This window comes from Schistocerca serialis, chromosome 12 (assembly GCF_023864345.2).
Source record: "Schistocerca serialis cubense isolate TAMUIC-IGC-003099 chromosome 12, iqSchSeri2.2, whole genome shotgun sequence".
Taxonomy (NCBI): Eukaryota; Metazoa; Arthropoda; class Insecta; order Orthoptera; family Acrididae; genus Schistocerca; species Schistocerca serialis.
This window is the reverse complement of record NC_064649.1, coordinates 35,520,580-35,547,991: the sequence shown is the minus strand read 5'-3', so window position 1 is coordinate 35,547,991 and position 27,412 is coordinate 35,520,580. Positions and strand designations below refer to the sequence as shown.

Below are 27,412 nucleotides of genomic sequence, written 5' to 3'. Positions count from 1 at the left end.
TTATTCGTCGACTTCTGCGGGCTACGTGTGAAATTTGCCGGCACGCATTCAACCGTTTCTTCGCTCACTGCAGGCCGACCCATTGATTTCCCCTTACAGAGGCATCCAGAAGCTTTAAACTGCGTGTACCATCGCCGAATGGAGTTAGCAGTTGGTGGATCTTTGTTGAACTTCATCCTGAAGTGTCGTTGCACTGTTATGACTGACTGATGTGAGTGCATTTCAAGCACGACATACGCTTTCTTGTCTCCTGTCGCCATTTTGCCTCACTGCGCTCTCGAGCGCTCTGGCGGCAGAAACCTGAAGTGCGGCTTCAGCCGAACAAAACCTACTGAGTTTTTCTACGTATCTGTAGTGTGTCGTGACCATATGTCAATGAATGGAGCTACAGTGAATTTATGAAATCGCTTCAATCATTTGTAATAGCCCTGTACATGGAAGACACAATAATCACAATAAAATGGTGGCTTCAAGCAGAAAACAATGGCACTCAAACAGTTAACCACAAAAGGGTTAAAAATAAATCTTTATTGGAATGACCTACTTCAACATCCACATCCACATCCACATCCACATACATACCACTCAAGCCAATGTGTGTTGCGGAGAGTGTCTCGTGCCACTGTTAGTGATTTTCTGTCCTGTTCTACTCACGTACTGAGTGAGGAACAAATGATGTTCTGCATATCTTTGTAAACTCCCCGTGGCCTTTCATATTATTTCCACAATCCCTACACAACGTGTACTGTGGAGAAAGTAGGATTTATGCACAGCCTGTTTCCCTACATTTTCCCGAATGGGCTTCAAAAATACAACAATGCCTTTCATCCGAAGATTCCCATCTGACACGAACTGATAGTATATTGTCAGACTGGGGTATGGGACCTTTCAGTGTTCAGACAATAACTTTATTTCAAGATCACCTCTAATTACTGTAAAAATTCACATTGCCAGTTTCAGCATATTAACTGTCCTCTTCATATATGATAATTTTTGTGGACTATGTGACCATTTATGGATTACTGTAATCTCAAGACAGCAGTTTATATTTTGAAACCAATAATCTGAATGTTTACAGTAGCTGTTTTTCCCATTCAACTGCCCTGAGCCTCTCTTACACATACTGACTACTTACGATCCAAGAAGTAGATGCAGGTGCAAATGTAGTGCCAATGTGTCTCTGAATTTATTCGATGTCTGTTGCCATCCATGCTTGATAAGCGAGCCAAACACTGAAGTAGTACTCTCTCTTTAATTGGTCACACTGGTGTTTTCTCTCATGATTTCCTGTACAAATGCACCACATTTTCCCAGAACCCTCCCACTGTACTTAAGTTCTCCATCCATCATCATTGCTTCTGATTTCACCTATTCATATCACTTGTCAATACTACCCCTAAACAGTTATATGATGTGACGTGCTCTAGGTGTCAGAAATAACCATGCAATGGAGAGCTAAGATTTTTTTAAAAATTTTAATGTTTGTTGTCCTCTGTTCTGGCTTGCTGAAAAGCTGCTTTGATGTTTCCTGATGTAGAGGTTGATGGCTACTAGCTATGATTGTGGATTTGCAGTCACCTGCAGCACAACCCACCAGCACATGATTAATAGCATGCACCGTGCCCCTTGCTCGTTCCTCCTCACCCACCCTCAAAGGAACACACCAACTAAACTTTGCAGCCATGTTTACAGACACACTACAGACATCAAGTAGCTGTAGTGATGCCAGCATTCCAAGTGATTACATTTCACACTGCAGTGAACAGAAAGTGAATGATCTTTATGATGAAATCTACAGCCAGGCCTTGCATTTGATAATATTTCTTTGAAGAAAGGCAAGGTGGGGCAAAGTTTCCTATTGCAGTATCAAATTTCTTTGACATAAATATTTGACATATCGACTTTAACAAAGAAATATGACAGTGTAATACTGGTCTAAGAACCTTGTTTACATATCCCTACTGCGATGAATGCTCTAACAACTCAGACAATCCATCAATGCTGCTTTGACGCCCACTGACAATATGTTGCTACAAAAGGTATGGAACTAATTTTATTACCGCTCAGACACATGTCTTGTACCAAAGGGGAACTCGTAGAACATTTGTAGAGTGCAAAATGCAAACTTTATGAGTTTACAGTTCTACTCATGCATCAATCATATTTGTACACATATAGGGTGGCACACGAAACGTGTTACCATTTTGTTTTTGAATATAAACTTTATTGCCAATATGATCTGAAAGGAACATATACTACAATGAAGAGCCATCCATGGAGATTTGTTCTAACTCAGCACATGCTCAACATGTCCACCATGTTGTTTCCTAACTTCCTTCAAACGAACACTGAAGTTAGTGATTACCCTACGGCACGTCTTCCGTAATTTCACTGCATGCTTGAAGAATAAGTCTTCTGAGCTCCATTAAATCACGTGGACGTTTCGAGAAAATTTTTTCCTTTAGGTGCCCCCAAAGAAAAAAGTATATGGATTGAGGTCTGGACTATTGGGGGGCCAATTTTGTCTGTCATTGAAGCGACCTGGAAACCTGAGCGAAATGATCCGCATGTCAAAATGCTCGTGTAAAAACTCCAAGACAGTGTTTGCAGTATGTGGCCTTGCTCCATCTTGCATGAACCACTGCATGTTGAAGGGCAAGGCAGTAGCAAGAAGCTGTGGGATGAAGCTGTTGCGAAGCATGCTCAACGCTCACTGTTCACAGTTTCTTCAAAGAAAAAGGGTCCAATAAGTCCGTGACTGGAAATTGCTGCCCATGCTGTAATCCTCAGAGCATAATGTTGTTGTTCATGAAGCACTTGTGGGTTTTCAGTGGCCCAAAAGTGTACATTTTGTTTGTTAACCACACCCTCTAAATGAAAATGCACCTCGTCTGAAAACCAAACGTTGAGAGTTTCTTCCCTATCCTCCGCCCTCTGAGCAAATAGTAGTCTCTGCTGCTTGTGTTCTTCAGTGAGTTTCTGTGCACAGGTCATCTTGTATGGGTACATATGGAGGTCACTTTTAAGAATGTGTTGAACGGAGCATCTGGATATTCCTAGTTGTACTGCTGCCTTTCTACACAATTTCCCGGGACTTCTCTGTACAGCGACTCATATAGCTTCAATATTCTCCGGTGAACAAACAGGCTTAGGGCTAGGTCGCTTTGATTCCAATACTGTTCCTTCCTGTACAAATTTATCAAACAACCTGTGGATGGTCTTCTTGCAAGGGACCCATTGTGTGTTAAACTGTTGGCGAAAATGCCTCTGAGTCACAACAAGGCTTTTCGTTTCATGAAAAAGTAACACAACAGCCAATCGTTGCTGTGTCGTCAGTCTTCCATTGTCAGCCATTGCTACTTACTAGTCTCCTAGCGGCAGTATCGTGAATTACATGTCATTTCGTAACTCATTTGTTTTTCCAAGCTCTGCTGGTACTGCTGTAGAGATCCCAGTGGGATATCTAATGCGCATCATAAATTGTGAAAGAAACAATTGGTAACACATTTCGTGCCTCACCCTGTAATACTTAGGAAAATATAGAGCTCTGAAAATGAATGAATCATTTATAGTAGCCCTATATTTGTAACACATTCATGAGGGCAATTGCACCTCTGAGACAATACTCTGTATCATCAAAATTCCATTATTAATAGATGAAGTTATACAATGGTAACACCATCTTCATCTGCTGTTTGCATAGAAATAAAGAATAAAGTCTGGAAACTGAGATGCAGATGACATAGCAATAACAAAGAAGTCAGATGGTGCCACATTGATGAGAGCTGCTGAAAACACAGAACAATAGTCTACAGCAGTTGCCAGTGCACTGTGAGGAGGCAATATTCAGGGACGGAAAAGAACTCGCACCTGAGGTAGGTGGGGAAGATGTCGACGACGACGCTGTTGACGACCGCAATGCACATGCCGGAGAGCACGATGAAGGCCATGGGCAGCAGCAAGATCTGCAGCTCCGTCTGGGCCCAGATCATGGACACCCCGCACGCACCGGACACCGCCAGGCACACCGCTGCAACACAGATGGGACATCCAAAACTAGTCAACTGTCAAAGTTTGCAGCTGTGTCATCGGCAGCAGGAGGTGCACAGACAGGGCCAGGACTTACAGCTCTGTCTGTGTTCATATCACAGACACCCCGCATGCTCTAGACACCTCCAGGCACACCGCTACAACACAACCCGAGTTACAACATGGGATATCCCAAACTGGAACACCAGGAGTGGGAGGCACATGGGCAGCAACAGGACCTCCATGCCTGTCTGAGAAACCTTGCATGCCCCAGACAGCCCCCCAGGCACACTGCTTCGGTGCATTATAAGCCACAACATAGGAAGTCCCAAATTGGTCAACTGTGTGGGCAGTAACAAACGGAACACTAGCAGCAGGGGGTGCATGGACAGCAAACAGCTCTGTCTGCCTTCACATCATAGACACCCTGCACGCTCTAGATGTCTCCGGGCACACTGGTACAATGCAACACAAGTTACAACACAGGATATTCCAAACTAGTTCACTATTTGTGAGTAGCCAACAGTAACATCAGCAATGGGAACCACATGGGCAGCAACAGTATCTGCAGCTCCATCTGGATCCATATCGCAGAAACATGGCATGCCGCAGACACTCCTAGGTGCACATCTGCAACACAATACAACACAAGCTACAGTATTGGGCCTCCCAAACCAGTTCATTATTTTGGTGTTTAAAGCAGTTGGAAGCATGCTCATCAAGAGGTGGATGGATGGCACCAAGGAGCAATGTAGCATAAAGTCCCTATCCAAAAAGGAGTGGTCAGTGGTGGTAAAGTTCTGGCAAAAACTCAGGCTATAACAATGGCAATTATTACCTGCTACCTCACCATCCATAACCATCTCATCCATCTTACTAACACACTAAAATGCCTTGGACCAACCACAATAATCTGGAATCCCTTCTATAAACCACTCAACAAAGACCCCAAAATAGACTAAAACCACTATGAAGAGTACATTCTTCCAGTATCCTCTACATGCACAAAAGCCCTGTACGAACCCATCCTCACCTTTTCCAATGTACACTCCTGGAAATTGAAATAAGAACACCATGAATTCATTGTCCCAGGAAGGGGAAACTTTATTGACACATTCCTGGGGTCAGATACATCACATGATCACACTGACAGAACCACAGGCACATAGACACAGGCAACAGAGCATGCACAATGTCGGCACTAGTACAGTGTATATCCACCTTTTGCAGCAATGCAGGCTGCTATTCTCCCATGGAGACGATCGTAGAGATGCTGGATGTAGTCCTGTGGAACGGCTTGCCATGCCATTTCCACCTGGCGCCTCAGTTGGACCAGCGTTCGTGCTGGACATGCAGACCGCGTGAGACGACACTTCATCCAGTCCCAAACATGCTCAATGGGGGACAGATCCGGAGATCTTGCTGGCCAGGGTAGTTGACTTACACCTTCTAGAGCACGATGGGTGGCACGGGATACATGCGGACGTGCATTGTCCTGTTGGAACAGCAAGTTCCCTTGCCGGTCTAGGAATGGTAGAACGATGGGTTCGATGACGGTTTGGATGTACCGTGCACCATTCAGTGTCCCCTCGACGATCACCAGTGGTGTACGGCCAGTGTAGGAGATCGCTCCCCACACCATGATGCCGGGTGTTGGCCCTGTGTGCCTCGGTCGTATGCAGTCCTGATTGTGGCGCTCACCTGCACGGCGCCAAACACGCATACGACCATCATTGGCACCAAGGCAGAAGCGACTCTCATCGCTGAAGACGACACGTCTCCATTCGTCCCTCCATTCACGCCTGTCGCGACACCACTGGAGGCGGGCTGCACGATGTTGGGGCGTGAGCGGAAGACGGCCTAACGGTGTGCGGGACCGTATCCCAGCTTCATGGAGACGGTTGCGAATGGTCCTCGCCGATACCCCAGGAGCAACAGTGTCCCTAATTTGCTGGGAAGTGGCGGTACGGTCCCCTACGGCACTGCGTAGGATCCTACGGTCTTGGCGTGCATCCGTGCATCGCTGCGGTCTGGTCCCAGGTCGACGGGCACGTGCACCTTCCGCCGACCACTGGCGACAACATCGATGTACTGTGGAGACCTCACGCCCCACGTGTTGAGCAATTCGGCGGTACGTCCACCCGGCCTCCCGCATGCCCACTATACGCCCTTGCTCAAAGTCTGTCAACTGCACATACGGTTCACGTCCACGCTGTCGCGGCATGCTACCAGTGTTAAAGACTGCGATGGAGCTCCGTATGCCACGGCAAACTGGCTGACACTGACGGCGGCGGTGCACAAACGCTGCGCAGCTAGCGCCATTCGACGGCCAACACCGTGGTTCCTGGTGTGTCCGCTGTGCCGTGCGTGTGATCATTGCTTGTACAGCCCTCTCGCAGTGTCCGGAGCAAGTATGGTGGGTCTGACACACCGGTGTCAATGTGTTCTTTTTTCCATTTCCAGGAGTGTACATTCCATCCCCTAAATTTTACCGCACCTTAAAAACCTAGAAAACCACACACACCTCCTCACCTTCCATACTCAATACACCTTTCCCACTTTCTTTGTCTACCCCTCTTTCCTCAAAGAGCTCAAACTACTTAGCTGTTTATAAATATCTCAAACCTGAAGATGAAAATAAACCAACTGCCTCCTTCTGCCTCCTCTCCAATACTGGATTGTTAGCACAACTAAACCAACACGTCATTTACTGCACCTCCTCATCCTCTACATACTATCTCAAAGCCACTCCAAAAGATTCCTCCTTCCTAACCCATACGTCTGCACTGAGATCTCGCCTATGCTTAATTCTGGAATTAGCACTAACAGAGGGCGCTGATTATGTCCAGCACTATGTTTTCTTTCATTGTGGCTTCTTTAGTGATTTGTTTTATAGTTTTTTTAAAAATATTATTCTGTGCACAATCAAAGGTGTCTATTACTTATGCCATTATCTAGAACATTGGCACTTGAGCATATGCCAACTACTGTCTCTTAACTCTTCCTCTTTTTAACAATCTGACTTTTGTTGTATTCTATTTCATCGCTTTTTATTACTGTATTGCCTTTTATACATTATAAGCTCACTACACACTTCAACTATTGTATCCCCCTTTATTTTATGCTGTTCAATTAATCATTGAAAACTAGTGTATGCCTACATTAGTGACATCTGGTGAACTTACAACACAAACATCTTTTGTCTACTGTGCGGCAGCTTGTTTTGAACAGGACTGCTACTGACAACATGACCCGTGCATATGATGTTATTTATATATATTTGATGGTGCTGGTGCTGATTTTACATTCAACATTTGATGATGCCACTATGGCTGTAGTACATTAGGACTTTGTTTTTATAAAACAGGTTTGCCTCTTCATACTTAAAGTGCACAAATGCCTATATATGTCAGTAGTACTTTTCATTATGGTCTCTTTATTGTTTTTAAGTTGTAGACAATCTGTGAGTGTATTTATGTTTTTTTCCATTTTTTGCTGCAGATCTGATGATGATCATTATAGACCAAAACCGGTAATCTGTTAACAAAAAGTTTGTGACCGTAGACGTAAATTAAAGGAAACTTATTGTGTTTCACCTTTTCCAAGCAAAAAGTGGGATTTCACCACTGCACACTGTTTGCCAAAATTAGCCATTGCAAAAATGACAATCACACAAAACAGTTGTCGCTACAAACTCTGCCGATCTCCTCAGTGACAGTACTCAGCTTACTGACTTCACAATGTGCGCTCCTAGTGACGAAAGGTGATACTACAAAAGCCCCGTCCACTCTCGTACGTACACGCCACTAGCTGAAAAACAAAAGTATGGTATATTAAATGTGCTCTGCCTGAAAAACCGTTCAGGATAAGGCATGTGTCCATGTGAAGTTTTTTTCTTCAAATGAGTGTTCCTGTCTTATCCCAAATATTGCCCATTCCACCTGAGATACTTTCTGTAGAGTAAGTAATGAAAATATACTGCATGGAGTCAGAGGAAAAAAGTTCTTTACGGTTCAGATTTATTAAAAGAAGGGAGTGGTTCATAGGACATATGCTAAGGCATCAACAAATATTTAATTTGGCCACTGAGGGAAATGTTGTTTGTTACAGATGAAGAGGGAGTCCAGTGCTTGATTACAGTAAGCCAGTTCAGACGGGAGTATGCAGGGATGAAGAAGTCTGCACACAGTCAGCTAGCACGGAGAGCTGTATCGGACTAGTCTTCACACTGAAGCTTACTACAACAATAACACTGTAACAATATTTGCTCGAGACATTATTCTGGAGGCCCAAAATATAAGCAACAGACAGACAGTCTGGATGGAGCGGTGAAGCCGCTAGTGCCCTCACCGATGATGGTCTTCTTGGAGACGACCCTGAGCAGCAGCGTGACAGAGGCAAAGGAGACAGCCATGCCAACACCAATGATGAGAGTATTCTGGAAGCTGGAACTGCTGATGGATGCCGAGCATGCTGCCTCCAGGATTGGCATGCTGGAGTTCTCCAGAAGGCCACTGGCGACAGTGGCTTCCATCCAGGTGGCCTCCTCGGTCCACGGCTCTGTGACGGTCGTGTTCAGAACACTGCAGGAAAGAGAAGTTGATTCATTTTCTGATATTGTGGCAGGTGACCCATCACTTCAGTAAATGACCTGCCCTGTTTTGGAATGGATTTGTGTGCTGATAGAAAACTGAAACTGGTAGGCCTGACCAGAATTCGAATCTTGCCACCCACCCTTGTAGCTGCCATTGTGAAAGAACAGGTGGGCATGTCAGCTGATAAAATTTTTATGTTGGAAGATAAATAGTGTTTATCCAAGTCATATAGGTTAATTACCGTCTTTTGCGACTGTAACGGAAGTCTTATTATGACCAGACGCGTTTCGCTTTATTCACACGAAACGGCGAGAGGACAGTAGGTTTTCTCAACACAGAAACATAAATATTTAGTGCAGTCAAAATGCTGTGTGACAAATACCCAAAACATACATGTGCAAGAATAACAAGAATGAAGTAAACAAGAAAGAAATATGACCAACGAAGATTAGATTAGATTAGATTAGATTAATACTAGTTCCATGGATCATGATTACGATATTTCGTAATGATGTGGAACGAGTCAAATTTTCCAATACATGACATAATTAGGTTAATTTAACAACATACTTAAGTTAATATAACAACTTTATTTTTTTGTGTTTTTTTGTTTTTCTTTATTTTTTATTTTCTTTATTTTTTTTTTATTTTTTTTTATTTTTGTTCTTAATTTATATCTAAAAATTCCTCTATGGAGTAGAAGGAGTTGTCATTCAGAAATTCTTTTAATTTCTTCTTAAATACTTGTTGGTTATCTGTCAGACTTTTGATACTATTTGGTAAGTGACCAGTATAATTCACCCCTTTCTGTGCCAAAGGTAGATTTAATCTTGAATAGTGAAGATCGTCCTTTCTCCTAGTATTGTAGTTATGCACACTGCTATTACTTTTGAATTGGGTTTGGTTGTTAATAACAAATTTCATAAGAGAGTATATATACTGAGAAGCTACTGTGAATATCCCTAGATCCTTAAATAAATGTCTGCAGGATGATCTTGGGTGGACTCCAGCTATTATTCTGATTACACGCTTTTGTGCAATAAATACTTTATTCCTCAGTGATGAATTACCCCAAAATATGATGCCATATGAAAGCAATGAGTGAAAATAGGCGTAGTAAGCTAATTTACTAAGATGTTTATCACCAAAATTTGCAATGACCCTTATTGCATAAGTAGCTGAACTCAAACGTTTCAGCAGATCATCAATGTGTTTCTTCCAATTTAATCTCTCATCAATGGACATACCTAAAAATTTGGAATATTCTACCTTAGCTATATGCTTCTGATTAAGGTCTATATTTATTAATGGCGTCATACCATTCACTGTACGGAACTGTATGTACTGTGTCTTATCAAAATTCAGTGAGAGTCCGTTTACAAGGAACCACTTAGTAATTTTCTGAAAGACAGTATTGACAATTTCATCAGTTAATTCTTGTTTCTCAGGTGTGATTACTATACTTGTATCATCAGCGAAGAGAACTAACTTTGCCTCTTCATGAATATAGAATGGCAAGTCATTAATATATAATAAGAACAACAAAGGACTCAAGACTGACCCTTGTGGAACCCCATTCTTGATAGTTCCCCAGTTTGAGGAATGTGCTGATCTTTGCATGTTACGAGAACTACTTATTTCAACTTTCTGCACTCTTCCAGTTAGGTACGAATTAAACCATTTGTGCACTGTCCCACTCATGCCACAATACTTGAGCTTGTCTAGCAGAATTTCATGATTTACACAATCAAAAGCCTTTGAGAGATCACAAAAAATCCCAATGGGTGGTGTTTGGTTATTCAGATCATTCAAAATTTGACTGGTGAAAGCATATATGGCATTTTCTGTTGAAAAACCTTTCTGGAAACCAAACTGACATTTTGTTAGTACTTCATTTTTACAGATATGTGAAGCTACTCTTGAATACATAACTTTCTCAAAAATTTTGGATAAAGCTGTTAGAAGGGAGATTGGACGGTAATTGTTGACATCAGATCTATCCCCCTTTTTGTGCAAAGGTATAACAATAGCATATTTCAGTCTATCAGGTAAAATGCCCTGTTCCAGAGAGCTATTACACAGGTGGCTGAGAATCTTACTTATCTGTTGAGAACAAGCTTTTAGTATTCTGCTGGAAATGCCATCAATTCCATGTGAGTTTTTGCTTTTAATCAAGTTTATTATTTTCCTAATTTCAGAGGGAGAAGTGGGTGAGATTTCAATTGTATCAAATTGCATAGGTATGGCCTCTTCCATTAACAGCCTAGCATCTTCTAATGAACACCTGGATCCTACTATATCCACAACATTTAGAAAATGATTATTAAAAATATTTTCAACTTCTGACTTTTTGTTCGTAAAGTTTTCATTCAATTTGATGGTAATACTGTCTTCCTCTGCTCTTGGTTGACCTGTTTCTCTTTTAATAATATTCCAAATTGTTTTAATTTTATTATCAGAGTTGCTGATTTCAGACATGATACACATACTCCTGGATTTTTTAATAACTTTTCTTAATATAACACAGTAGTTTTTATAATTTTTGATAGTTTCTGGGTCACTACTCTTTCTTGCTGTCAGATACATTTCCCTTTTCCGGTTACAAGATATTTTTATACCCTTAGTAAGCCATGGTTTGTTACAAGGTTTCTTACGAGTATATTTAACTATTTTCTTGGGGAAGCAGTTTTCAAATGCATTTACAAAAATGTCATGAAATAAATTATATTTTAAATTGGCATCAGGTTCACGGTACACCTCATCCCAGTCTAACTGCTGTAGGCTTTCCCTGAAATTTGCAATTGTTAAATCGTTGACTGAACGTATTACTTTGGAGGACTGTTTAGTATTGCTGAATGGAGCTATGTCATATATTGTAACTAGCTGTGCACCATGATCAGAAAGACCATTCTCAACAGGCTGAGCATTTATCTGGTTAAACTTATCTTGGTCTATAAAGAAGTTATCTATCAGTGAGCTGCTATCCTTTACCACCCGAGTAGGAAAATCAATAACGGGTGTCAAATTGAAAGAACCGAGTAATACTTCAAGGTCATTTTTCCTATTACCCTCTTTCAGAGAATCTACATTGAAGTCCCCACAAATAATAATTTGCTTCCCCCTGTCTGACAGATAGCACAACAAGGAGTCCAAATTTTTCAGAAATAGATGAAAATTTCCTGATGGGGACCTATATACAGTTACAATTATAAATGTGCCTTTATTTAATTTAAGCTCACAGGCACATGCTTCTGTATGTTTCTCTACACAAAACTTTTTTGTTTCTATACTTTTTGCACAATGATAACTTTTGACATATATGGCAACTCCTCCTTTCTCCGTATTTTCTCTCATTACATGTGCAGAGAGCTTATAACCACTTACATTTACCTTATCCATATCAGTAACAATGTGATGCTCAGACAGGCATAGTATATCTATTTCATTCTCAGCTTCTAAATCTTCTAAACAAACCAGAAGCTCATCTACTTTATTCTTTAAACTCCCAATATTTTGATGAAATATACTTACATTATTTTTAATTATATTTTTATGAGAACCTTTCCTTATTCTAACATTTGCAGTACTCTCCTGTCTGAGTTTCTCATTGTGCTTAGGCCTAGTTCCTATACCAGTGATCACATGGTGTTCAGAGAGGCTTTTGCGTAACACGGTAATTAATCTATACAACTTGTACATCTGCAACTGCAGAAGAAAGAGGTTGAAAAAACCAAGAAGACAACATTTTATTCATTTTTGACTTCTACATCAAACTAACAGTATTTATCTCTATTACTAAACTACTAACATGATTCACAGTGCTTGGTCCCAATTCCAGATACCCTATTTGATGGCCCCCAGGGGCATCAAAAATTTGATTTTCAATACTTAATACAGAAGGGTTTGAAACAATACTGATTCGAACATTATTAAGTACCTCGAAGAAAATGATTTATTAACATATAGTCAGCACGGATTCAGAAAATATTGTTCTTGCAAAACACAACTAGCTCTTTATACTCACGAAGTAATGAGTGCTATCGACAGGGGATGTAAAATTGATTGCATATTTTTAGATTTCCAGAAGGCTTTCAACACCGTTCCTCACAAGCGTCTTGTAACCAAACTGCATGCCTATGGAATATTGCCTCAGGTGTGTGACTGGATTCATGATTTCCTGTCAGAAAGGTAACAGTTCGCAGGAATAGATGGAAAGTAATCTAGTAAAACAGAAGTAATATCCGGTGTTCCCCGAGGAAGTTTATAGGCCCTCTATTGTTCCTGATCTATATTAATGACATAAGAGACAATCTAAGTAGCTGTCTTAGATTGTTTCCAGATGGTGCTACCATTTACCATCTTGTGAAATCAGATAATCAAAACGAATTGTAAAATGATTTAGATAAAATATCTGTATGGTGTGAAAAGTGGAAATTGACCTTTAATAAAGGAAAGTGTGAAGTTACTCACATGAATACTGAAAGCAATCCACTAAATTTTGATTTCGCGGTAAGTCACACAAACCTGAAGGTTGTAAAATCAACTAAATAATTACAGATTACAATTACAAATAGCCTAAATTGAAATGATCACATAGATAATGTTGTGGGTAGAGCAAATCAAGAACTGCAATTCATTGGCAGAACACTTAGAAGGTGCAACAGATTTACTAAAGAGACTGCTTACACCACACTTTTCCACCTTATTCTGGAGTACTGCTGTGTGGTGTGGAATCTGCATGAGGTGGGACTGACGGATGGTATCGAAAAAGTACAAAGAACGGCAGCTCTTTCTGTATTATCACAGAATAGGGGAGATAGTGCCAAAGACGTGATATGTGAATTGGAGTGGCAATCATTAAAACAAAGGCGTTTTTCATTGCAACAGGATCTTTCCATGAAATTTCAATCACTAGTTTTCTCCTCAGATTGCGAAAACATTCTGTTGGCACCCACCTACATAGGGAGAAATGATCATCATGATAAAATCAGGGCTCGCACAGAAAAATTTAAGTGCTCGTTTTTCCCGCATGCTGTTCGAAAGTGGAGTGGTAGAGAGACAGCTTGAAGGTGGTTCACTGAACCCTCTGCCGGGCACTTTATTGTGAATAGCAGACTAATTACGTAGATTTAGATATTGACTGAACTGAATTTTTTTACTGCATTTACTGGCATTCATTTCAAACCATACAGCCATCACACAAACAAAACTTACAGGTATTGTAGACAGAACATACACAGTTACATACAGTGTTCCAGGAATGGATTTATACTGTTTGAACTTTAATGGCTGAGAAGTTATTAGTGATAACCTGATCCGATTGTGATTATATGGTGCTCTCGTAAGTAGTATGTGCAGCCATTCATTTGTTTTTCCTTTTGTTATTTTCAGTTGCCAGTAACTACATGTAAATAAAAAGATGGCTGGAAACTTTTTCCTTGAGCAAAGAAAGTGGATTTTAAATTGTTATTGGAAATGTGAAAATTTGAAAGAAGTTCAGAGATGATGTCTTGCAGAGCTTGTTACTTCACACCCATCACATGTAACAACAATGAAATTACCCAATACATTTGAGAGAGAAAGAAGTGTGTGTCATCTGAAGAAGGAATTGTGTGGCGCGAAGAAGTCAGTAGCAGATGACAGAGGGTTGGACACACTGGTACAACCTTTCACAAGAAGCCGAGAGAAATCCATACAGCAAGCTACAAGTGAAACACATGTATGCAGATCACGTATTCACTGCTTTTTAAAGCAAGCAAAGTGGAAATCCTACATTCAACAGCTGTAATGAATGAAGATGATCTGTATAGGTGCCTCAGTTTTTGTGACTGGTTAGTTAGTGTTTTTTTTTAACGTCCCGTCGACAACAAGGTCATTAGAGACGGAGCGCAAGCTCAGGGTTAGGGAAGGATGGGGAAGGAAATCGGCCGTGCCCTTTCAAAGGAACCATCCCGGCATTTGCCTGAAACGATTTAGGGAAATCACGGAAAACTTTTGTGACTGGATTTGCGATAATGAACAGTTGGCTAATGTCATTGTTTGGTCTGATGAACTGACATTTTATCTGGAGGGAACTGTCAGCCACCATAAATGTGTGTACTTTGCAAGAGATAATTCATATGTTGTGGAAGATCAATGTGTTTCCTTTTTGAAGGAAAAGTGACACGTCTAAAGCATCTTACAATGTTGCAGGCATGAATTCTACGCTCCGTAATGTTGTGACCATCTATGTCACTTAAAAAATCATAGTCTTTATTATTTTTGTTCAAGTTATGAAAGTTCGAACAGTGTACACCCTTTGTGGGACACACTGTATGTACATCAATACCGTATAATCATTTTGTAATCAAATGTTATTGGAAACGTTTGCACAGTTCCATTCTATGTTCGTCTTGGATGTAGATAACTGCTGCAATAGCGAATCTCTTGACAACCTTTGCCATAATTCAGCGCAACTGAACAGAGCGGATCAGTAACACTATGTCTAATACCCTCCAAGATGCTTTAACATCCTCAGGTATGGACGGAGCAAGTTGTTGCAGAGTAGTACGTATACTGGTATCCAAATGCTGTCATAATCTAAGCATTAAGAGGTACTGTCTTATGTTAAAGGATTAACACAATAAGTCAAGTAATACTGCTGGAAACTATGTATACGTCTGAAGGCACTGTATCTCAGGGTGTGCAAATTACCCAGACTATATTCATCCAGTATTCGAGAGTAACAGCACTTAGCATCTTCGAACAAACTTTACACGTAATTCCAAACCTTCACAAAACACACAAAATGAAGAAAGCAAAAAAAAAAATTTGTTGCCTACTACATTTTTGCTATTTATGTACTAAAAATGCAGCATCAGGCATGATGTTTTCATTTATTACTTTTTTACTACTATCTCTATTCACAATACATTTGGCAGACACGTCCACATATGCTGAGGTGACAAAGGTCATGGGATAGCAATGTGCAAATATACAGATGGTGGTAGTATCAAGTACACAATGTACAAAAGGGCAGTGCATTGGCGGAGGTGTCATTTGTATGAGGGTGACTCAGGTGAGAAGGTTTCCAGTGGGGTTATGGTCACTTCAGGGAAACTACCAGACATTGTGTGTGTCACCGCCAGACACCACACTTGCTAGGTGGTAGCCTTTAAATCGGCAACGGTCCGTTAGTATACATCGGACCCGCGTGTCGCCACTATCAGTGATTGCAGACCGAGCGCCGCCACACGGCAGGTCTAGTCTAGAGACTCCCTAGCACTCGCCCCAGTTGTACAGCCGACTTTGCTAGCGATGATTCACTGTCTACATACGCTCTCATTTGCAGAGACAACAGTATAGCAAAGCCTTCAGCTACATCATTTGCTACGGCCTAGCAAGGCCCCATATTCCTTTACTATAATTACTATCTTCAAGAATGTATTCTGAACAGATAATATTGTGAATCATGTACCGTCAAGAGCGACATTCATTATTAATGGATTTAAATTATCAAACTAATTACGTCCGCTTTCTGAATTCTCATTCCTTGTCACGTTCCAGACCTCACGTCAGTATAGTTCTTCCCTCCGCACGCCAGCCTGCGTGAGCTAAAACGTGTGCATTTCGGCCTCCACTCATAACACGGTGTTGGCTTTTCTGCTAACACAAAACATTGAACAAAGAGTGGTAGTTGAAGCTAGACACATGGGACTTTCCGTTTCTAATTGGTTAGGGAATTCAATATTCAGACATAAATAGTGTCAAGAGTTGGCTGTCAGTCTTCACTCAATGACTGAAAGTGGCGGTATTCGCATATAGTTGTCAGTGCTAACAGACAAGCAATATTGCATGAAATAACTGCAGAAATCAATGTAGGATGACGATGAATGTGTCCCTTAGAGCAGTGCAGCAAAATTTGGTATTAACAGAGTATGGCAGCAAATGTCCGACATGACTGCCTTAGCTAACAGCACGACATTGCCTGCATCACCTCTCCTGGGGCTTGTGACTGTATCATTTGGCAGCTGTACACCTGGAAACCAGTGGCCTGGCGAGAGGAGTCCTGATTTCAGTTTATGAGAGCTGATGTTAGGTTTTGAGTGTGTTGTAGGCTCCACAAAGCCGTGGACCCAAGTTGCCAACAAGGCACTGTGCCAGCTGGTGATGGTTTCATAATGGTGTGGGTTGTGTTTACGTGGAATGGACTGGGTCCTCTGGTCCTGGTCCAACTGTATTGCTCACTGACCGGAAATTTTTGTGTTCGGCTACTTGGAGACCATCTGCAGCCATTCATGGACTTCATGTTCCCAAACACTGATTAAATTTTTATGGATCACATTGTACCATATCACCAGGCCACAGTTGTTCATGACTGGTTTGAAGAACATCCTGGAAAATTCCACCAAATGATCTAACCATCTAAATAACCCAATATGAATCCCATTGAACATTTATGGCACATAATCAAGAGCTCAGTTTGTGCAGAAAATCATGTACTGGTAACACTTTTTCAATTATGGACCGTTATAAAGGCAGCCTGGCTCAATTTTCTGCAGGGGCTTCCAACGACTTGTTGAGTCGATGCCACATTGAGCTGCTGCAAAAAGAGGTCCGACACGATATTAGGAGATATCTCATGACTTTTGTCACCTCAGTGTGTTATATGTTCATCTTCCAAACAGTAAGAGGAATTGAAACTTCCTGGTAGATTAAAATTGTGTGCCAGGCGGAGACTCGAATTCGGGACATTTTGCCTTTCGCGGACAAGTGCTCTACCAACTGAGCTACCCAACCACGACTCGCGTCCCATCCTCACAGCTTTAATTCCAACAGTACCTTGTCTCCTACCTTCCAAACTTCACAGAAGCTCTCCTGCGAACCTAGCAGAACTAGCACTTCTGGAAGAAAGGATATTGCGTGGACATGGCTTAACCACGGCCGGGGGGATGTTTCTAGAATGAAGGTTCGCAGTAGAGCATCTGTGAAGTTTGGAAGGTAGGAGGCGAGGTACTGGCAGAATTAAAAGTGTGAGGAAGGGGCGTGAGTCATGCTTGGGTAACTCAGTTGGTAGAGCGTTTGCCTGCAAAAGGCAAAGGTCCCGAGTTCGAGTCTCGGTCCGGCACACAGTTTTAATCTGCCAGGAAGTTTCATATCATCGCACACTCCACTGTAGAGTGAAAATTTCATTCTAGTAAGAGGAATTCTTACACTTTCTGCATGAAATATGTCTTCAAGCTATTCTTGAGTACGGTACTTGTGTCTTGTACTAATTCTATTTTTTGTTACTGTTAATTTAATTTTAATTGTTATATAGGCAGTGTTTAATAAGGGTTCCATGTTAATATTTTTCTGGTTTGTTTCCTTTATATTTATTTACTAACCAACTTCAACATTTTTATTACATTACTACTGCACTGTCAAAGAGGACATTTACCATGTGTTTGTATCTTATTCTCAATATGTAACACCTTTTTCCCCCTCAAGAAAATTGCTTAGCAAAATACATTGTTACTATAGAATATACAAAGTGTTGTGCTTTTCATTTATGATCTGTTTTACATATTCATGCAGTGTTCAGGGCTTAAGGCGGTAGAACTTAGGTGGCGTTGGTGTTCAGGCAACACTGGCAGGGGGGAGGGTATGTCAATTCAAGGTTTTGTAGGCATGAACAATAGCAGAGGAGATTTCTCCAGGTCTACCCAAATTTTATAATCTAACCAGTGTGGACACAAGGGAAAGACCACTACATAACTAGATTACTGTTGCCAGCTGATGACAGTCCAACCATTAATCCTTTGATAATAACTTTGCAGTGGAGGATTCTGTGTTGTCAGCTATGGCCCTTCTATAGGGAACCAAAAAGAAACCAAACTTATTTCTTTTAACTTATTTATTCACATTTTAAGCATCTTCAACCCCCTTCAAAGTACTCTCCATTTGCTGTAATGCACATGTCTAATCTTTTATTCCATTTTACAATGTGTACAACTTTGCTTCCGCCATTTTTTCCCCAACATTTGAGGCTTTAATGAAACAAATTGGTTACACATGTATCATTCAAAGTATTTTCCATTGCTGGCCACTACTTTCCCCCACCTTTCGGGCAGAATACAAATCCCATGTCGAAAAAATTGTTCATCTTTTGAAGCGATCCACGAATCAATCCAATTTGTCTTCATCACGAGATCGGAAGTGTTGGTCAGTTAGGATATGCGCCATTGATCTAAACTGGTGATAGTCAGAGGAAGCACTGTCTGGAGAATATGGCAGGTGGGGTAGGACTTCCCATTTTAACGATTCCAAGTACATTTTGACCTCTTTTGCAACGTAGGGTTGAGCGTTGTCGTGCTGTAAAATCACTTTATCGTGCCTCTTGCTGTATTGCGGCCATTTGTCTTTTAATGCTCTGCTCAAATGCATTATTTGCATTTGATAATGAGCACCTGTGATTGTTTCACTTGGTTTTAACACCTCATAGTACACGACGACGGTCTAGTCCCACCAAATGCAGAGGATGATCTTCGAGCCGTGAATATTTGGTTTGGCCGTTGAGATGGAAGCATGGCCAAGATATCCCCATGATTTTTTGCATTTAGGGTTATCGTAATGAACCTGTTTTTTGTCCCCAGTCACAATGCGATGCAGAAATCTGTTCCGTTTTTGCCTCTGAAGCAATTGTTCATAAACACACAAACGCCATTCAACATCTCTTGGTTTCAGCTCATAGGGGACCCAAGTTCCTTCTTTATGAATCATGCCAATAGCCTTGAGACATTTTGAAATGGTTTGCTGTGTCACTCCCACTAATCGTGCCAATTCTTCTTGAGTTTGACGTGAGTCTTCGTTCAGCAATGTCTCCAATTCTGCATCTTTGAAAACATTCTCTCTTCCACCAATATGCCAGTCTATGACGTTAAAATCATCGTTCTTGAAGCATTGAAACCACTCACAACATGTTCTTTCACTAATAGCGTCCTTACCATACGTACTTGAGAGCATTCGATGAGACTCAATGCTGTTTTCTTCATACTGAAACAAAACACTAACATCTTCCGCAAATGACAAGAATTAGGCTCGTAAACTAACATTTTCAATCAACAACAACTTTATGATGCAGACACAAATCGACTAATGTTTGAATGAGGTTATGTTGACCGAGGTCCAAGCTAACTGCCTGACATCTGCGATCTGTTTCTTTTGACCGCTACTTATCGTTGTCGCCACCTATTGCCAAACAGTGGAAGCAAAGTTGTACACCTTTTACAAAATATTGTTTAAATTAATCTTTTATGATGCCTGACAGTGACTTCATCAGTTTTTTCTTCACCTCAGCAACATCAACAAAACACTTCTCTTTCATGTCTTTTTTCATTCTAGGAAACAAGGAAAAAGTCACATGGGGCAAGGTCAGGGGAGTATGGGTAGGGGTGAGAAACAGGGGCCATTCCATTTTTGATCAAGAATTGTCATACAGACAGGACTGTGTCAGCAGGGCATTGTCAGGAAGGAAAAACCAGGCACCCGACTTCCACAAATTGAGCCACTTCCACTGTCTGCTGTAGAAAGCCCTGTGGAACAAATTCCGAATGGACAATTCCTCTCACATAAAAAAAACAACAAATCAGCATTGTCTTAATGTTTGATTTCACCTGATGAGCTTTCTTTGAGCGAAGCTAACCTGTACTCTTTCACTGGCTCAACTGTTACTTTGATCAGCATCATAAGCACAGTGCCAAGTTTCATTGCATCTGTTAATTTTTGAAGAAAAGTTCGGATCATTTTGGGATTCATTTTTCAAAGTACAACATCCTTACATGCGAACTTGTTTCTGTTTAGCAATCAGCAGTCATGGCACGAGTTTGGCAGCCAGCCTTTTCATTCACAAATCTTCTGACACAATGCACCACACAATTTCTTCAGTGGTCCATCGTCAATCTTTTTTGATGACTGCATGATTGTTTTCAACATTCTAATGTGTTGGGGCTGTGAGAGGATGGCCAGAATGAGGTTTGTGCAACTGACATTTCACCATTTTTGAAACAGAAAAACCACTCAAACCCTTGAGTTTTCCCCACAGCATCATCCTTGTATACAGGTTTTAATACTCCAAGAGATTCTGTTCCATCTTTTCCAAGCAAAGAGCAGAATTTCACTGCCACACTCTGCTCACAAAAATCAGCCATTGCAAAAATGATAATCACAAGAAAGAGATGTCACTATAAACTCTGGTGAAACTAGTCCTAGCCTTCTTCAGTGACGGAGCTCGACTCACTTATTCTGGAATGATCACTCTATGGGCTCCTAGCCACAGAATTCACTCTTGTGTATGACTGAGTGACAAGTTTCTTTGCATCAGACTCACCTGGAGTAGTTCGTTTGAATGTCAACAGGTGGTGGCATCTGTCCAGCGAGGATAGCGATGACGTCACAGACGGTGGTCTCCTGGCCAGGGTAGGCCATGTTGTACTGCGACATGCGGGTCACCAGGTCTGGCAGCCACAGCAGGAAGCCATTAGAGCTGCAAATGGAAAACAGCAGCTGTAGAAAATGTGGCTGTCTATCATCTTCAGTCCCAAGGTATCATATACACTGATGGGTCAAAGCATTACAAAACCCTGCTTATTAGCTTATCTGTCCGTCTTTGGACCAAAAATGACTGATTCTGCATATCAGGGATCTGACAGTTTGTTGGTAGGCATTAGATGTAATTTGTCTAAATACCGTGCTGTTGATTTGTGTACTCTGTGATGGTGCCCGATAGCGACCCAAATGGGTTCCATAGGATTCACATCAGCTGAATTTGGTTACTGAGACATCATCGCAAGTTCACTATGATGCTCCTCACCAAACCACTGTAGCATGGTTCTAGCTCTGAGAAAGATGACAGAGCCATCGGGGAAGACATCAAGCATGAAGTGATGCAGGTAGTTTGCAGCTGTCAGCGTGTCTTCGATTACTGGCACAGGTCCCACGTGAGTGCAGGAGAATGTCTCCCATCACATAACATTGCTCTCATCAGCCTGCGTCTGTGGCATATTCTACATTTTGAGGTGCCATTCACCAAGATTATGGTGTTTGAAAAGATGACTGTCAACCTAGTGTACCAAAAATGTGATTCATCTGAACAGCCGATACGTTTTCTCTGATTGATGTTCGAATCCCAATGGTCCTGTACCCACTGCAGTTTTAACTGACAATGTCATCATTTCAATGTGTGAACACATAGGGATGGTCTGAAGCGAAGCCCCATTTTCAACCAAGTATGATGAATGGTGTGCCCCAAAACATTGTGCGTGCACAAGTATTGTGCTCTTTTCTTTTGGCACTGATGCTACAGACCACCACCTATCCTACTTTACAGAGCAGACAAGTTTCTGAACCCCACATTCTGTCAAGAGTCATGGACATTCAAGCATTTAGTGCCTAGTGGTAATTTCATTGTCTTCTACTACCTCTTGAAGCAGATGCTCACAACAGTAGCACATGAACATTCGACTAGTTTCATCATTTTTGAGATGTTTGTTCACAGGCTCTGCGTAATAATAATCTGTCCTTTGTCAAAGGTGCTTGTATCAACAGATTTTCCCATTTTCAGCCCACATCTTTGCTAGTGTGATTCCCCTTACATGTCTGCTCCACCTACATACGTTTCTTACCGTGTCACATGCCTGCAGTGCCAGCAGGCAGCATCCAACATTGTGGAGGGTAGTGGTAATAATGTTTTGGCTTCTCAGTTTATGATACCTCCAGGTTATATTTTTTTTCTGGTGTGTATGCAGATGAACTCTTTCTGGCCTGTGGTTATAATTTTTTCCTACTTTATTCTCAGGATTGACCTAATAAAGATCACCCAGTTGGTCAAAAGACTAATCCAGAAGAGTCCGATAGAGTTTGATGCATCTGATGATAAAGATGATGCTTTGATGGAAAGAGATTAAAGAGAAGAAAGTTTATCAGAAGAGGAAACTGTGCCTCTTGCTCTAATTCAACAAAGCAATGAGTTCTGGAGGCATGGGTTGAGAAAATAGTGTTATTAAAATAACTACTGCTTTTCACCAGACAGATTACATAGAAAACTTTTGCTGGAATATTGTGAAGTGTTTACTTACACTTGTTGAAAGTGTTGATACCATGTTTGTAATCTCATTTATCTTGAAATATACAGCAAATGTGAACAATATGTGTAGTGCTTATCACTGATTATTTGTAATAAAGCAACTTGAAACTGCTTAGTTGTGTGTATAATTATCCTATTTAGTCCTGAGGTATCATATATGATACCACCTACAAAAATTTCACTATGTATTCAAAACTGTTTTGAGGGTCACTTGATATTAACTAAAAGTAACACAAAGCAGTTAACAAAAATGTGGCTAATTTGAACATTTAATATGTTCTCAGGACTCAAGAGGCTATAGGAGAGAGACATTTCACACAAACGATAATTGTTGTATGTTCTGGGATTCCAAGAACCTTTGATACCCATTGACACTGAAACCACTTACACTGATCAGCCAAAACATATTGGTCACCACCCACCAAAAGACTAAACGCTGTCTAATTACATTGGCATGTAGCATGATAAGGAAAGCCTGGAAGCAAAGCAGAGACCTACATGGAAGCTTTGCATAATATATAAGAGTTCACTGTCATAAGCAACTTTGACCGAGGGCAAATTGTTACTTCCTGATGCATGTGAATAGCATCTCAGAAATGGGGTAGCTGGTTGGCTGTTCACACATTACTGTCGTGAGCTCCTTCAGGAAGTGTTCAAAGGACGGGAGAACACTGAATGAGTGACAAAGTGTCGAAAGTCCACACCTCATCACAGAACGTGGGTACTTGTCAGCTCTGTAAGGCAGGATAGGCAGTGATCTGTGCTAGATCTGATGACAAAGCTGGTATGGAAGCAAGTGTTTCCAAGCATACTGTTCAGCATACACAACTGAATAAAGGTCCTACAGCTAACATCCTCCAAGTGTTCCCACATTGATCCAAAGACAACAATAACAAGTACAAGTAGAGTACGCACCCGTTCACCAGGTGACAGTGGGTCAACGGAAAGGTGTTGCATGGTTAGACGAATCACATTTCTCATTACACCAAGTTGAAGATCATGTGTGGATACAGCATCATTTGAGTGAATGTCTGCTCGAAATATGCACTGTACCATGACTGTAGGCTGGCGGGGGGCAGTATTACGATATGGGGGGGAGGGGGAGGCAGTCATCTGGGCTTCCATGGGACCTGTGGCAGTAATCTAAGGTACAGTGATAGGTGCAGGCTACATAAACCACCTGTACACCATATACCTTTGAAAACCCACTGAGGACTTGTCAAAGCCATGTTGTGCAGAAATGCTGCCGTACTGTGTTCCAAAAGTAGACCAACTTGCTTTTAAGCTGGTGGTCATAATGTCTGGACTTATGAGTATATTACATTTATTAAATGAAAGACAGGAAAGTAGGAGCTCTCTAACCTGCATAGGTTCCATTATGTAGACTGTTCCTTGGATTATCTCCTTTTTGGACAGAAAATCTGTCCGCCATTACTCTTGATCATTCTTCCTCATAAGTGTATTATCCCAAGGGGCTCAATTAGTTCAGCTTAATATGTCAGACCACCTAATTCAAGGGTAAAGTACTCATGAACTGACCTCTTATTGCAGAAGAATGACAAAGACACACATTATGGGTCAACATCTGAAAGTGAAGACCACTCACACACTGCTCAGAGAGACACATCATTTCGTATACAATCACTGCCTGCTGTGGGCGTAGTGTCCAGTTTGGTATGAAAGCACAGAAGAGAAAACTCCAGATAGCAAACCAAGTCATCTTGTACAGCAGCAGAGACCATAGTTGCTACCCAAAAGCAAAGTCTGAATGAAGTTCATAATGAAGGTCAGGTAATATGGTCTGTTTGGTATGTTTTCAGAGACCAGATTAAGTGCAAACAGAAGAATGATTTTTGTAGCCTTAAGAGACTGTCATCATTGCAGCCATAGCCAGTGGTGCTCCCCTAAATCATGTGGCACGAAGCAAGCAATGTGGTGGATGTTATATTAATTTCCATAGGCCTGCTAGCACCGTAGCCCTGAATGCAGTGTGTCATCTGGGCCATCTGCTGGTGGAAGACGTGGCAATTCTGACTGGTCACTATTGACTGACCTCACAATCAATTCTCCATGCAAACAGGCTTCAAAATGTCCAATGGTACCGCCTAACCACTGTGTCAGCCAATAGGCATCACTGGATGCAGATATGAAGGGGCATGTGGTCAGCACACCACTCTCCCAGCTGTCGACAATTTTCATGACTGGACTGCTACTTCTCAATCATGTAGTTCCCAACTGGCATCACGAGGGCTGAGTGCAACCCTCAGCAGACCCAGATGGTCACCCATCCAAGTGCTAGCCATACCCAACAGTGCTTAACTTCGGTGATCTGATGGGAACTGGTGCTAGCACTGTAGCAATGCCAATGGCTCATATAGTCAACAGATAGATATGAACAGAGGCCAAAACATAAAACGTCATCATAAGCATCCTAGATCAGTGCAGAGTGATATCAAAGGAGAGAAACTGTAACACAATCAACAAATGATACATTTTGAAGGATTCAAAACATAACATCCAAATGGATGTACACAACCATTCATGTATTTAATTCCAGACATGCACCAGATTAAGGTCCTACTGATTGTGCTGTTTGTGGGACTGGAACTGCTATTACTCACTAACTGCACTGTCTCAAACTTTGCCTCAATACTGCATCTTGTTGCAGAACAAGAATAACTGTCAAATACAAAATCCCCAATGCTGGATAACCCACTGTCATTCCCCTCATTTTCCTGCTGTGATCCATCCTAGTTGTATGCCCTGCTAGAGTCCGCTTCTTGTCTCCACTTTCCAGGTGCTAGTCTCCTATTGTACCTCTTTGATCTCAGAGGATAATTCACACAGTTCTGCTGCATCCTTCTCTGGTGAAATTTGAGGGACCTGTCATGTCTGAGCTTCCAAGCTTAGGACTGGTGCCCATTATCACTCTTTTCATCAGTGTTTTGCATGTGTCTGGTTTTTGTTTTATTCTGTAACAACTTTTTGGGAAAGAAGTGGTTGAAGTGGAACTTGCTTCCATAGTAAAATTCGGTAGAGGCATGGTGCAGAGATGATGTTTGATCCTGAGTTGGCTGCACCCGACTGGGGTGGAAAAAAATGCATCAGATGTGTTGCCAGTGAAGGGAGCACAGATCACCAGATACAGTTCCTAACCATAGGATTGTGGCACAAGGCTCTGGATTTATGCCCTGAAGCACTCAAAACTTCTGGAGCTCTCCTCAATATCTTTATGGATTAACAGTTCTCAAAGAAATGAAATTTGTGAAGTAAGAGATAGGTGCTGAAAGAATTGAAGGCGACAGCGTGGGCATATTGTTCAGGGAGAGAGAGTAGTGGCTCTGGCCCAGGTTGCCATACAGCTTCCAACCAGCATACAGTGCACACAAAATAACCATGGCCGTTAGATGCGCAGTCGGATGGGGAAGTGTGGGGAGAATGGCAGTGGTGGGGGGTCACTCAGAGCACTGTAGGGGAAATGCTGAGTGCTGGAGGGAAGTGCCATTTTAAACTGAAGCCTACACTCACATTTTTTTGTAAATATTAAGTGGGGCCCCACCACAACCACACTTCCATGGTTACCATTCAAAAAGATCTGTCACCTCTGCTTTCGTAAGCATCTAAAAAGCATTCAGATGCAGCAATTTATTTTTGAATGGCTTGTTAACCATGTGAAACTTTCAGAGAAGCATCAATGAGTGGCAATTTTTGAACGAAACCTACACATTTCTCTGGCTGCCATGTCAAAATTTGCTTCATTTGCCAAAACACAGTGGAGTCTATTAAGAGAGGAACTAAGGAAAAGTAAAGTCAGTAGCTTATGAAAAATCACATCCTTGGTACAAAAAAACATGTAATGTCTTTGCATGTCTTGTTCCAAGACCCACAGCATTTCTCATTTCACCAGATATTGATGGCCCTTAACAATTACACTGTTTCACCAAAAAAGTCTGTAGTTATTGGAATAACATGGGAGACAATGAAGTTTTACATAATAACAATATGGTAGACTACTGTCCTCTTTGCAAGCTATCATTTGCCAAAATCTCATTTCGACATCTGAAACCATTTATGAAATGTGAGGAATGTTGTGGGTATTTTACTCTGGCTTTGTAATTCGTATGGTTTGATCACCAATGAGCAGATTAATTTTATCGATACTGGTGACAGACAAACACCTCTACCCAGTCTAAAGAAAAATTCAGTATGTTAGCTAAATTTCATATGCTGCAACATATTATGTAATATGCACCAAATGCAAAATCAAAGCTACTTCTAATTTTCATTGCACACTTTTCCAAATTTTGTGCAGTGTCTTACTTTCACCTGAATATTATAACAGCTATGACCAGTAACGAAGTGATGGGCACATCACGAACTTGACATATAAAGCTAAAAACAAAGCAAAAATGAAATTTTTTTGCCAAATAGTTCCTGTAAAATCATTTGAGAAAGACAGCAGCATGTGCGCCTCGATTCTACCATTGCTTGCTGGCTGAAAGGTGAAAAACGCTGATCAGCCTACACTTCCGAACAAACAAATGAAATGAACTCGTGCAGAGCTTACGACAAAAGCTGGTCACTGTGCATCGGCTACCATATCCTGCATGAGCTATACACCCTGCTGCAGAATTAACGATTGGTTCTAACAATGAAGCTGCCACCAGCGTAGAGACTGATCTACTTA

General features: G+C 41.3%; 1 protein-coding gene across 1 annotated transcript in view; it reads right to left on the bottom strand.

Moving 5' to 3' along the window:
• The window catches only part of LOC126428394 (synaptic vesicle glycoprotein 2A-like), a 169,708-nt gene that overhangs the window by 17,480 nt on the left and 124,816 nt on the right, over nucleotides 1-27,412 (bottom strand). Inside the window, exons 8-10 of the mRNA XM_050090318.1 lie at nucleotides 20,971-21,126; nucleotides 8,380-8,612; nucleotides 3,871-4,030 (exon numbers count right to left, since the gene is read on the bottom strand). Of these exons, the coding sequence (XP_049946275.1) occupies nucleotides 3,871-4,030; nucleotides 8,380-8,612; nucleotides 20,971-21,126 (549 nt within the window). The remainder of the gene's footprint in view (nucleotides 1-3,870; nucleotides 4,031-8,379; nucleotides 8,613-20,970; nucleotides 21,127-27,412) is intronic.